Genomic DNA, 12403 nt, shown 5'->3' with positions numbered 1-12403 from the left:
AATCTGATATTCTGTGTGAATTTTTTTAACTCATCTAACCTACATTATATATTAAATAAATGTTTGCAGGAATTTTCCAAATTTTCCAAACGTGCGAACATGAGTAAAACCAAAATGCGCAATCCCGCACCGAGATTCAGGACATGATTAAACAAATATTCTATTGTATAGAGATTTGTAAAATACATTTCCACGACTTTTCCAAAGCTTTCTGGGGTTTTCATGACCGTACGAACCCTGTTAATGGCTATTTTTTATTTTTTTTAATCGTCTTGATGAAATTTCTGCTCCACTTTGTGTGGAGGTAGTGAGACGGGACAAAGTCCCTGCAATATATTAGTCTTTGGACGGGAGAGAGCGCTCAAAACTCTTCAGATTAGTTTAGTGGGACATTCATATAATATAGAATCATCCTCTGTAAAGAAGTGAGGCGTGAACATGTGAGAATGTATCATTATCTTTGTAAATGTGCGCTCTTTTGGGCTAAAGGCTTAATGGAACCGTTTAAAGTAGCCATGTGATCACAAATTAATCGGCGATTCGGCGCAGCGCAGAAATGATTTAATACGCGTGTCCTTTTTCTGTGGAAAAAAAATCATAAATTCCAGTTTATGCTGTTTGATTATGGCTTCGATTCGAATGTCGTAGTTGGAAGCTGAAAGTTGTTAGCCCCGGCTGGCCCGTGCGCGCTGTTGAAATGCGACTAATAATTTATGACTGGCACATAACTGAACAAATGTAAACGGGTTAAGGCGGGGCCCCTGGGCTGCAGCCCAGTCAAGCCCAATGGTAAGTCCGGCCATGGACACAATACATCAATATAGTCCTTCAATGTAAAAATTAGCAACACTTTAAAGTCTGAAAGTACAATGTCTAACATATCTCCATTATTGACGAATTCATTTTACAAAAAAAAAAAAAAGGAAATAAAGTACTGTATAAAGTACAAGTACTTTAAAATACTGTACTTCTCAATGATGTTCGTCCTCATTTTTTTGCCTTGTTTTCCAGTGCAAATGTCTTAAGAGCCTTAAATCAAGATATATTAACTTGAAAAGCAAAATGACATAAAATAAGAAGTCTTGTTTGTTTGTGGAATTGATCAAAATTATGTGAGCTTATGATTGAAACAAGAAGAGATATTTGCCAATGGGCTTAGAAAAATTATCGTAATTCAAAGGAAGTTCTGTTGACATATTTGTTCTTGTTTTAACTAAGTCAAATACGTATTGGAAGCCCACTATTGAGATCAGACCAGGTATCATATCGAATTATACACTTTAATCAGGTTAGACGCCATATTGAATTTAACATGGATGAAAACTTGGCTGTGAGGAATAGACTGCCAGTCTTTACATTCCTACACATTGTTTCATGGAGTTTTTGTCTACTGCTTTTTAAATTTTTTTGGCAAAGACGTTTCGTCAGCTGAACAATCGGTATGTTGTACAATCCACTAAATGCATGTACTTCTATCTCTCACAGCTTTGTTTTCATTCCTGTCAATAATTAAAAATGGCGCTAGCCTGACTAAGGGCCATTGTAAAATATAAAAATATTATACATTGCATCACAAATTTATCAAATACTTGATCTAATTAACATTTTAGTGAACAAATAATCCCCCTGGTGTAACCTGGTTTTAAAGGCACAACGCTGGTAGCTCACAATTCCCCATTTCTAGGGATTTGAATCAAAAACCTCTGGGTTCCCAGCCCTGATCTTTACCCACTGAGCCAATTCACCCATTTCCACAGCTTTTCAAAAATAAATGGATACATATTCTCTCTGTACATGTCTCATAAACACAAACAATTGATGATCACATATTTGTGTGAATTGCTTGTCTTAGCGTCGCACTGCACATAATTTATATGGTTGGGGACATCGAGTGGTACCCAGTCTGTAATCCATGCTGGGCTCTACACCGGCTGGTGAAGAGAAAGTGAAGCGCTGCAGCAGAGAGGAGAAAAAGAGGAACAGCTCCATCCGTGCCAGTTGCTCCCCAGGACACACCCTCTTTCCTGAAATTAGAAACAAAGAGAAAATACCTAAGATTAAATATGGAACTAAATGTATTCCAATATCAAATATTGCGTGCGGTGTGGGAAAAAAAAATTGTTTAATATTAATATGCAAATCTCCCATGAAAGCATGCTTCTACTGAGCCCTTAAAAGGGCAAAGGTGATGGAAAAGAACATTGCAAGAAATAATCACAACTGTAATAAAACTAGGTCGCATTTGTTAGGTCACAACAACATGAAATAATTGCAAGATATAAAATCTGAATTTTATTTACATCGAGAATGGCTTCCATACAATTCATTTCACTCAAAAAGAGTAACTTTTTGTAGGGCTATGGGAAATTCAGCTATTTACAGCACAACTGGAAACTGTCCAAATATATCAGCCGATTACTAGAAAGCAGAGTTCAATACCAAGAGAAAAAGGTAAAAAGGCATCTCTCTTTCTGATTTTGCCCTCAGCATCCAGGAAGTGACCCGGGTTAAAAGAGTGAGGCGTCTCCCACTCAGATTCATCAAACAGCACTGATGTCAAACTGCCAATCACAGCTGTGCCCTAAATCAAAACGAATCAAAAGGTTTATGGAGGACCAGTGGTGATTGTTTTAATCTATCAGTCAATCGGACAGTCTGAACTGTCCCAGTGTCCATAAATATACAGTTCTCTACACCTACTATACCTTTGGAATAGAGTATTTTCCTATCTGAGTATCTTCCACAGTAGCCCGGGGCAAATTTAATGGGGCAATATTTCCAATTCTCTGTATCTCATGAATGACAGCATTGGTGTAGGGCATGTTGTCTCTGTCTGATAAAGATGGCTGTCGTGACCCTCCCACAACACAATCAATCTCCTCCTGAACTTTGGCTGAAAATGTAGAGACAGTCCAAGACAAAAATAAGAGTGTGAGTATATACCACATTTTATGTGCACAAGAATGTAGTTTCTCACAGTAAACTCTCACCCTGTATCTCAGGATATTTTATCATGTAGAGAAGACCCCAGTACAGAGTAGTGGAGGTGGTCTCAGTTCCTGCTACAAACAGATCCAGAGCACAGATGCACAAGTTCTCCACATCAAAACCAGCAGCTGTGTCGTCTTTAAGCTAAACAACATGATTGAGAGCTATTTCAATTCAGTCACATTATTATAACCACAGCATTCCACTTACTGACACCTGCCTAAGAAAGGGTCTTACTTTTTCCATCTCGGCAAGGAAGCAGTCAATGTAGTCTCGAGGATTTGATGGATCATAATCCACTCTGTGTGCATTCACCTTCTCTCGAACAAAGTCAATCACCTTCTGCCACAGAGCAAACGATTTTTTGTGTGGTCCAGACATTTGCCGCATGAGCCATGGGAACATGTTATACAGCTAAAGAAAGAAGAACAACAGACTTTAGCTGAGCAACAAAGATGCTAAAGAGAGCAAAATTAACTTATTGAAATATGAAAATGTTTACTTGAGCCCAGACGCTTCCATCCAGATACATAGCCTCATTGATGTTCTTCAACATAGACTGGAAGTCATTGTCACTGTACTCAAATCGATTACCAAACACAAGCACACAGATCACATTTGAGACAGCGTTGTTCAGCAGGATTTGAGGGTTAAAGGGTCGACCTGGAAATGTTATCATGATAACTGTAAAGTAAATCACATTGTGCTTCCAATCCTAAATGTTTGTAGAACAACAAGGTAAGTTTCAGTTCTTTCCATTTCACAAACTTAAATACATACCATTCTCACTTGAAATGGCCTCATTCAGAAAGCAACATTCAAGATGGATAGACGGCTCCAGGCTTTTCTTTCCCAGTCCAAAGTTTCGAAGGGTTGAGAGTGCAAATCTTCTCTGATGCTTCCATTTATATCCACTGGCACCAACTAAACCTGATCACAACACATTTAAATATTACTTTGCCATTTCTCACTCACTGCCACAAGTACTGATCTCAGAGCAATTTGATGAAAAACCTATTTAAATTGTTATTTTTCTCTAGTGGCATATGCCTCAATGTAGGTTTGAATTCACCGCGGTCAGTTTATATTGAAACCACCATTCACTATTTGAAATTATATTTACAAGACTGACCTTTGTCTTCGACCATGTCATAAATCATAGGCAACACGGGTCGATCAGCGAGGTTGTCGCCTTGTTGTAGATAGACCTCCTTCACTCTTTTGTACCCATTCAACATAACAATTCTTGGTCCGAGAAATCGAATGCTTAAAATGTCTCCATATTTTTCTGCAAACTTGAAAATATGATTTGAAAATGAACTCATATAGGCTACTATAAAAACAGTTTAAATACTGCCGAATATCAGTTCACTTCCATCCTCGCAAAGATGTTTCGAATTGCATACCGTCACAGATCCAAACAAGAATACAGGTTGTATTTACCTTTGCCACCTGAAGATGAATCTTGTTGTGATCGATATGATGAAGGTCTCCAATAATCGGCAAAGACCATGGTCCAGGAGGAAAGTTTTTAGGCGTTTTATTTTGGATATAATCAGCCAGCAATAAAAAAACACAGGAAAATAACAAAATAGTCTTGATATCGATCCACTCGTAAAGACGCAGCAGATCCATGGTCAGGTCAGTATTACTGCCAGATTAGGTCGATGATTTCCAAAAGCTCCCACAAGACCCTCCCATTCCAGGATAACCCTCCCAAAACATTCACTGCCAAAAGAATGTGATAATGTCTGCCATAGCTGCTTTTTACCTCCTTAAAACTAAATAACAAATAAAATTATAAAAATAAATAAATTTCCCAGACAGGAGAAAATATAGATTAAAACATGGCAAATACAGCAAATTAGCAAATATGACCAAAAAATGTTTCTACCCAAACAAGTAGAAAATATTAAAGGATGACAAACTGCAAACGATAGTCATGAAAATGAACAGACCGTAACCCTCGGAAATCGTTTCATCCTTTACACAAAAGAGGTACAAAAAGGCATGGGCGTAGCTTGCGGAGGGGCCAGGGGGGCCTGGCTCCCCCATAGCGATTTAAGAATTTTACTAAATATTTATTTATAAAGTTTTTTCTATGAAGTAAAAATGCATATAATGCAGTTATAATAATACATGTAAAAGTGAATACGTAAAAGTTAATACATTTTAAATTGATATTGGAAGTAAATTAATAAATCAAAACTTAACGTCTCCCTCAATCTCATTTGCGTAAGGATTGTCACGTGACGAATCTGCATTTTGGTGGATAATAGACTTAACGGTAATGCTTGCCTGTTGTGTGGAATAAAATGATGTTCCGCGTTTTTAACAACATACTGCAGAGAAATCTGGAGACAACGAAAAACTCCGATGAAGATATTAACGCCGTGCTTAATAATTCCGACCCGGACAATCAGATAAAGGTGATCCACAGGACGCAGCCGGTTTAGCCGCACACTACTTTTATGTCGACCATTTACATCCAAATGTTATTTAATTTTCACAGAACACAACCTTTAAATAGATTTTAGAATATAAACTATTTATCTTCTATTCAATAAGACTAAATAAAAAGTGTGCGCCTCATTGTGCATAACTTGAATCAAGCCCAACAAATGTCTGTTTTAAAAACAGTGGATGAGTAATTCACTCCTTGATTTGCTTAATAAAAGCCTCCTTTGAGATCGTTTTGACAGATATGTTTATTGCTAAGTTTAGTGGGGCAAAATAGAAGCGCAGCTGTAATTCGTGGGCAATGTATGTGTTACCATGACAACCTCACGCACTTGCCACTGCTCTATGTGAATGTGAACATGTAAATTTACATTTGAAAATGCAGGATAAGTGTCACCAATTAAACAAGTATATGTTCAGCTAATTGTCAGCCTCTTCCACGTATGCTTCTCATAATTAGTGAATATGCATATAAACAGCCTTTTAATTAACGGAGTAGAATAATCATGGCTGATAGTAATACATGCAAATGTAAAAAAAATTAAAATAAAAAATAATAAAAATGGACGCAAGAACAGCTGTTACTTCTTACCCAACTGGTTAATGAAAACATGGATATAATCAAAGGAAAATTTGGAGTTGGGATAACCTTTTAACCCCAAGATGTTTTGTGAATACGGGCCCAGATTATCAAGCACTCTCAAAAATTGAGACCATATGGATTAACAACTTCAGTCTATCTGTCAAACAGAGAAAGTCATTCTAGGCCAACCTTTGGAATAATGTATTTTCCTATCCGAGTTTCTTTCACAGTAAACCGGACCAAATTTAATTGGACTATTTTTCCAATCCTCTGTATCTCATGAATGACAGCATTGGTGTAGGGCATGTTGTCTTTGTCTGAAGAAGATAGCTGCTGTGACCCTCCCACAACACGATCAATCTCCTCCTGAACTTTGGCTGAAGATACAAAGTAGAGATAGTGTACATATATATTTTATATATAGTGAGTATATGTTAATTTTTATGTGCATAACTTATTTCTCATAAGCAGCTCTCACCCTGTATCTCAGGATATTTCATCATGTAGAGAAGACCCCAGTACAGAGTGACGGAGGCGGTCTCAGTTCTACACTGGCCGAGAAGTGCAAAGCAAATTACAATTCTGAAAACAAAATAACAAATTACAAACGCAAATCTAAAAAACAAAATAACAATTCAGAAAGCACAACAACAATTCAGAAAACATTATAGCAAGTCAGAAAACTAGTGTTGGGTCGTTCTTGAACGAATCTTTAATGTGACTCGTGAAGAACGAGTCGTCTCGGGGAGTGATTCGTTCAGTCGCGCATGCGCAACATCCTATAGGTCCTGTACTGGAATTAGTCAAATAGTTCAGCTGTTTCGAGTCTTCGGGTTTTTCCGAGTCATTCGTTCATCACGTGACAGCCCCATACCCTTAACCAATGCAGTCCGAGCCGGAAAGAGACTTAATAATAATAACCAGCTCTTTATTATCTGTTACAACATTCAGTGTTATGGAAAATAACCATCATGACAGAAATTCACACATTTAAAAAACTGTAAGAAGTAAAATGCTACAATTTGAGACCAGAAACGCATCATGTAACTGTAAGAGTAAATAATAATTATAAGAATGATGATAATAATAATAATAATAATAACTATGCACCCATAAGGAAGCTTGTAAATGAACTAATTTCTCTGTCCAATGCTGTCACATCACGTGACAAAAGAACGAACGATTCGAAAGACTCGAGTTACAAGCACTTCCTGTATCGGTTTGCCTCTTTAAGAAGAATCGCTAAATGTATCCCCCAATTGTAAGTCGCTTTGGATAAAAGCATCTGCAAAATGACTAAATGTAAATGTAAATGCAAAGGATTTTTGGAAAGAATTATCTTGGCTTGTTTTCTCAGCTTACAACAAACTTTTTAGTTTTGAGGTCATTAATGCACTATTTTTAATTTGGGAATCGGGATCAAAGGAGCTGGATGATATCTTAAAACTGTTAACTCTTTTTGGCCTATTTCATCTTCACAAATGTAAAGTTACTGATTGTATGCCTTGTGCTTGCTGTTTATTAATCATTTGAAACTAGCAAACTAGCAGCTCCAGTAGTAAGATTAAAGGATTTATCTTGAACTCTGTCACGGAAATTATGTATAAACCCTAATCAAACAATTTAATAATCAATTTACAATGAATTTATACCCGTGTTGTATATTATGCTGTACGCCATGGATGAGCGCTTTGTAAAAATGAACGGATTGATTATTCAGCTGCGGGCGCTATCTTCTGGCGAGATGCGGGATTCGGGGCGTGACTCTCACTGTGCGTTATGGGCATTCTCTAGCCGTTGAGCGTGCACCCAGTTGTACACTCGTTTTTGCAGTGCATTGTGGGATTGAATGAGTGCACTCGAGAACGTCCACTATGGTTTCGGACACCACTAAAAATGGCTGTGCCCTATTTAAGGGTATAGGGGGCGATTTCGGACACAGCCACAGACAAATCAGCCACAGAAAATACTGCTATTTTCACTTAGTGTAACTAGAATCCATTGCTAATATGAGATTTGAAAAGGAAGGGAAAAAAAGTGCGGCAAAAGACGGGATCGAACCCAGGTCGATCGCTTATCCATCTGCGCCACTGGCGCTGATGTTCTACAGCCACTTTTAACTAAATGTAAATATACACCCCGTATTTTTTATTCCATAGTAAGGGCAATTCATACAATACATTTAAACTGAGCTACATTAATACCATCTCCGAACTATACCTACCTCTTCCGGTTTGTCTGATTTATCCTTGTGTTTGCTGACTTGTTCATTTGTTTTCGGATTTGTCATTGTGTTTTCTGACTTGTTCATTTGTTTTCGGGTTTGTCGTTGTGTTTTCTGACTTATGTTTTCTGAATTGTTGTTGTGCTTTCTGAATTATTTTGTTTTTTAGACTTGCATTTGCGTTTGTAATTTGTTATTTTGTTTTCAGAATTGTGATTTGCTTTGCTTCATACAAAGTGATAGGAGCAGCATGCCCGAGAAGCATTTAAAAGATGGCTGCCAAGTGACATGACTTGCCTTAAAGGGACTTTGACATTATTTAATACAACTCCGATTGTATTCGCCTGAAAGAAGAATGTCATATACACCTAGCATGGCTTGAGGGTGAGTAAATAATGGGGTAATTTTAATTCTTGGATGAACTATCCCTTTAAAACAGAACCATACACTTATGCATTATCTATTTGACAGAAAATAAGAAATTGTACCTGAGCCCAAATGCTTCCTCAGAAAAACACACCATCACTGATTTTCTTCAACAGAGTCTGGAAGTCATCGTCACTGTACTCAAATCGATTACCAAACACAAGCACACAGATCACATTTGAGACTGTGTTGTTCAGCAGGATTTGAGGGTTAAAAGGTCGACCTGGAAAAGTTACAGATTCAAAGATTTTTAGGATAACAGTTTCAATGCTTTTTAGATGACAAATCTCAGTTTACTCTTAATAACTTGAAAACGAACTTTACACACCATTCTCATTTGAAATGGCCTCATTCAGAAAGTGGCATTCAAGACTGATGGATGGCTCCAGGCTTTTCTTTCCCAATCCAAAGTTTCTAAGAGTTGAGAGTGCAACTATAGCCATGAGCAGAAACTAAACCGGTTAATAAATAAATAAATACCACTCTTCTTTTGGTCACTTCATCTCACACTCATTCTCCGTGGCATAATTTTTGTTTGCAGTGCGATTTTGACAGCTGACAAATTATGGTGAAAAGTTAACCACCATTTTACCATATGATTTATTGACTGACCTTTGTCTCCAAAAATGTCATAAAATATGGGTAACTTGGGTTGATCAGCCAGGTTGTCGCCCTCTTCTAGATACGCCTCTTTCACTGTTTTGTACCGATCAAGACAACAATTCTTGGTCCGAAATATTCGAATGCTTAAAATATTTCCGTATTTTTTTTGCAAACTGAAACGTGTGTGAAAATGAACATATAACTAGTGAAATAGTTTTATAGGCATACATACAAGATATATCTTAGAATTAGGCTAGTTGTCATGTTTTGTATTTAATACTCAACAAAAATACAATTGGTATTATTAGACTACCTTTTGCAGCTGAAGATGCATCTTCTTGTGATCGATATCATGAAGGTCTCCTATAATCTGTGAAGACCAGGAGGAAAGTTTTTCGGCACTTTATTTTTGATATAATCACTTAGTAATAATATAAACAAGCGAGAATAACAAAATAGTCTTGATATCAATCCACTTGTAAAGGTGCAACAGGTCCATGACTATTTGTGCAGTTTTGGCCAAGAATGATCTAACAGAGTTTACGTCGTGTTTGAGTTGTCGGCGAGATTTTTCTGCGTGGCAGAAATTCTGGTGTAATCTGAACTGCATTCCTTTATATGACGATTTTGCATAATATCATTTATTTATAACATAAACTATGTCTGCCAGAGCCCCTCCCATCTCAAAAACGCAGCACCCATGAGAGAGCGAGCGAGAGAGAGAGAGAGAGAGACGTGACGGCGTTCTGATTGAATAGAAGTCAATGGAGGAGATGCCATTGGTAAGCTGAATAAATTATTTTTGTATGGAATTTATTTCTGTTTGGAGGATCCTTTAAAGGCAGCTTTCTTTTTTCGGCCTTAATTGGGCATATTTTGAAGGATGCATCAAGTGTATCTTTCCTCCTGTGACTGTCATCCACAAAACCTTTGCACACATTCCAATTCACTTCAAAATAGTTAAGTGCAAAAAAAAAAAAAAAGTCCAAAAAGTTTTCTTCAGTTAAGTTGTAAAATAAAAACATTTTCTAGACCGTCTCACTCTAGCGTTCAGTGCTGAATCGTCCAGCCAAAAAGCCACAGGATTAGAGTAGAAAGGTTTCAGCTTCATTAGGATACATTCTTTCTTTTGAGAAACAACCTTTGTCCGCTTGTAAGCCAGGAAATGTTGAAATGGAAAATATCAATATTCAGATAAAAAAAAAAAAAATTATATTATTTTATAATATCACTTAAAATTTTAATAATTTATTACTTTTTTAAATTTATTTTTTATTTTACTTACTGTTTTACTTCCTCATTTAGCTTTCTCACGTTTAATTGTTGTTTGATGTTATGATTGTGTGGTTTCATGGGATAAATAGACATTTTTTAAAGGTTAGCCATTTTTATTTGTCTACTAGAAGCTGCAGTTTTACATGGTTATAGATCATTTTGAAGAAACAGCAAAATTCCACTTGTAAATATGGTGCACTGATATAAAATGTATAAACAATCAACGAGGAGTGAAACTTATTTTAAATGGCTTTGGAGAGAGTGTCATTCCAAATTTGAAGTCCAAGCTTGTTTGCTTTCGCCCTGGAGGAGACAGAGTGAAGGATTGTAGAAAGGATGTGAAGAAGAGAAAGAGCTCCATACGGGCAAGCGATTCTCCTGGACAAGATCGTTTTCCTTGGGAGGACGAAATGAAATCTCAAAACAAACCTCAAGATTATCTCATAATTGAATGTGTATATATGCACAACTGTGAAGTACTCTCTGTATGTGTGTAATAAAATATTTACAAAAAACAAAAAAACCTGCTCACCTGCCGAGAAAGGAATAAAAGCTTCAGGTTTTTCAAACTCGCCTTGAGCGTTAAGAAAATTCTGTGGGTCAAATGAATATGGAGTCTTCCACTTGGTCTGGTCAAAGAGCACTGAGGTCAGGTTAGGGATGATCTGTGTACCCTTGATGTAAAATAAAAAACATGATTAGATGATGAAATACTGACATCATCTAAGGATTAACATAAAAGATTCCATGTTGCATATAATGTACTTTTAAACTTAATTCCAGCACGTTTAAAATAACATGGCAGTCTGATTTGGTTGGTAGGTAGCTTATAAGCTCAAATTTCAATGGCATGTCAGCAGCTGAGGCTATTTTCAAGACAAGATCTGTGTTACTACCAATTACACAAGAGTTGTATGAATAAAATAAAATACATTAAAATTGCACAAGGGTCTGATATGGTAAGTATCTGGTATGTTGATGAAAAGTCAGCTGTGTCATTGTTATGACGTTTTATTAAGTTTTGTCATTCATCTCACCTTTGGAATATAATATCCTTCCAATATTGAGTCTTCATTGGTCACTCTTGGCACACTAAGGGGCACAACATTCCCCATTCTCTGGACCTCGTGGATAACAGCATCAGTGTACGGCATGCTGGGTCTGTCATCTATGTTGGGTCGACGCGACCGTCCAGCTACTTTGCCTATTTCTTGCTGAACCTTTTCTAAATATGACATTCAATGTCAAAATTCCATAACACACATTTAACTAATTTAACTACATAACTACATAGTAAAGTATTCAGTATAATTGGCTTATGAACCGTTTACATGGACAAAATTTAATTTACAGTTGGCTTGTAATTTGGAGCATTTTACCTTGGATTTCTGGGTATTTCATCATGTATACAAAGGCCCACAGTAGAGTGGTAGATGTGGTCTCAGTTCCTGCCACAAACAAATCAAGTACAGCGTACTGCAGACCCTCTTCATGAAATCCCGCTTCCAGATCATCTTTCCTCTATAAAGCACAAAGAGACATTACAATTAGCATATGCAGGGTAGTCATGTTAGATAAAGGAAACTCGAATTAAATGGAATATTTCTACATGCTTACCAAATACAGTGCCATGCGAAAGTATTCATACCCCTTCACTTTTTCACGTTTTGTTATGTTGCTGCCTTATGTTAAACTGCTTTAAATTACTTTTTCCCCACACCAATCTACACTCCATACACCATATTGACAAAGCAAAAACAGAATTGTCACAACTTCGTAAATTTATTAAAAATAAAAAAACTGAAATAATTAAATATTTAGCTGAAGCACCTTTACAGTCTCAA

General features: G+C 36.8%; 2 protein-coding genes across 4 annotated transcripts in view; both read right to left on the bottom strand.

Moving 5' to 3' along the window:
- Window positions 1–265: 265 nt before the first annotated feature.
- Window positions 266–4717, bottom strand: LOC107556153 (cytochrome P450 2J3-like). 2 transcript variants are annotated; one of them, XM_016239196.1, is made up of 9 exons: window positions 4432–4716; window positions 4121–4283; window positions 3769–3918; window positions 3491–3651; window positions 3226–3402; window positions 2991–3132; window positions 2706–2893; window positions 2440–2581; window positions 266–2024 (listed from the first exon to the last, which is right to left on the bottom strand). In XM_016239196.1, exons 1-9 carry the CDS (start codon window positions 4621–4623, stop codon window positions 1849–1851), a joined length of 1491 nt encoding a protein of 496 aa, XP_016094682.1. In that variant the 5' UTR covers window positions 4624–4716; the 3' UTR covers window positions 266–1848. The 2 variants fall into 2 exon arrangements, with proteins under 2 accessions (XP_016094682.1, XP_016094683.1); XM_016239197.1 differs by lacking the exon at window positions 2440–2581 and having other exon boundaries at window positions 1843–2024; window positions 4432–4717.
- Window positions 4718–10636: 5919 nt separating this feature from the next.
- The window catches only part of cyp2v1 (cytochrome P450, family 2, subfamily V, polypeptide 1), a 6685-nt gene continuing 4918 nt past the window's right edge, over window positions 10637–12403 (bottom strand). For both annotated transcript variants that reach the window (XM_016239191.1, XM_016239193.1), the window contains 4 exons: window positions 11939–12080; window positions 11597–11784; window positions 11092–11233; window positions 10637–10955 (listed from right to left, as the gene is read on the bottom strand). In XM_016239191.1, the coding sequence (XP_016094677.1) occupies window positions 10780–10955; window positions 11092–11233; window positions 11597–11784; window positions 11939–12080 (648 nt within the window). In that variant the 3' untranslated portion in view covers window positions 10637–10779. The remainder of the gene's footprint in view (window positions 10956–11091; window positions 11234–11596; window positions 11785–11938; window positions 12081–12403) is intronic.

The sequence above is a fragment of the Sinocyclocheilus grahami genome, unplaced genomic scaffold (assembly GCF_001515645.1).
Source record: "Sinocyclocheilus grahami isolate Dianchi unplaced genomic scaffold, SAMN03320097.WGS_v1.1 scaffold556.1, whole genome shotgun sequence".
Classification (NCBI taxonomy): Eukaryota; Metazoa; Chordata; class Actinopteri; order Cypriniformes; family Cyprinidae; genus Sinocyclocheilus; species Sinocyclocheilus grahami.
Note: the sequence above shows the minus strand (reverse complement) of the source record. Positions and strands in the feature narration are given on the sequence as shown.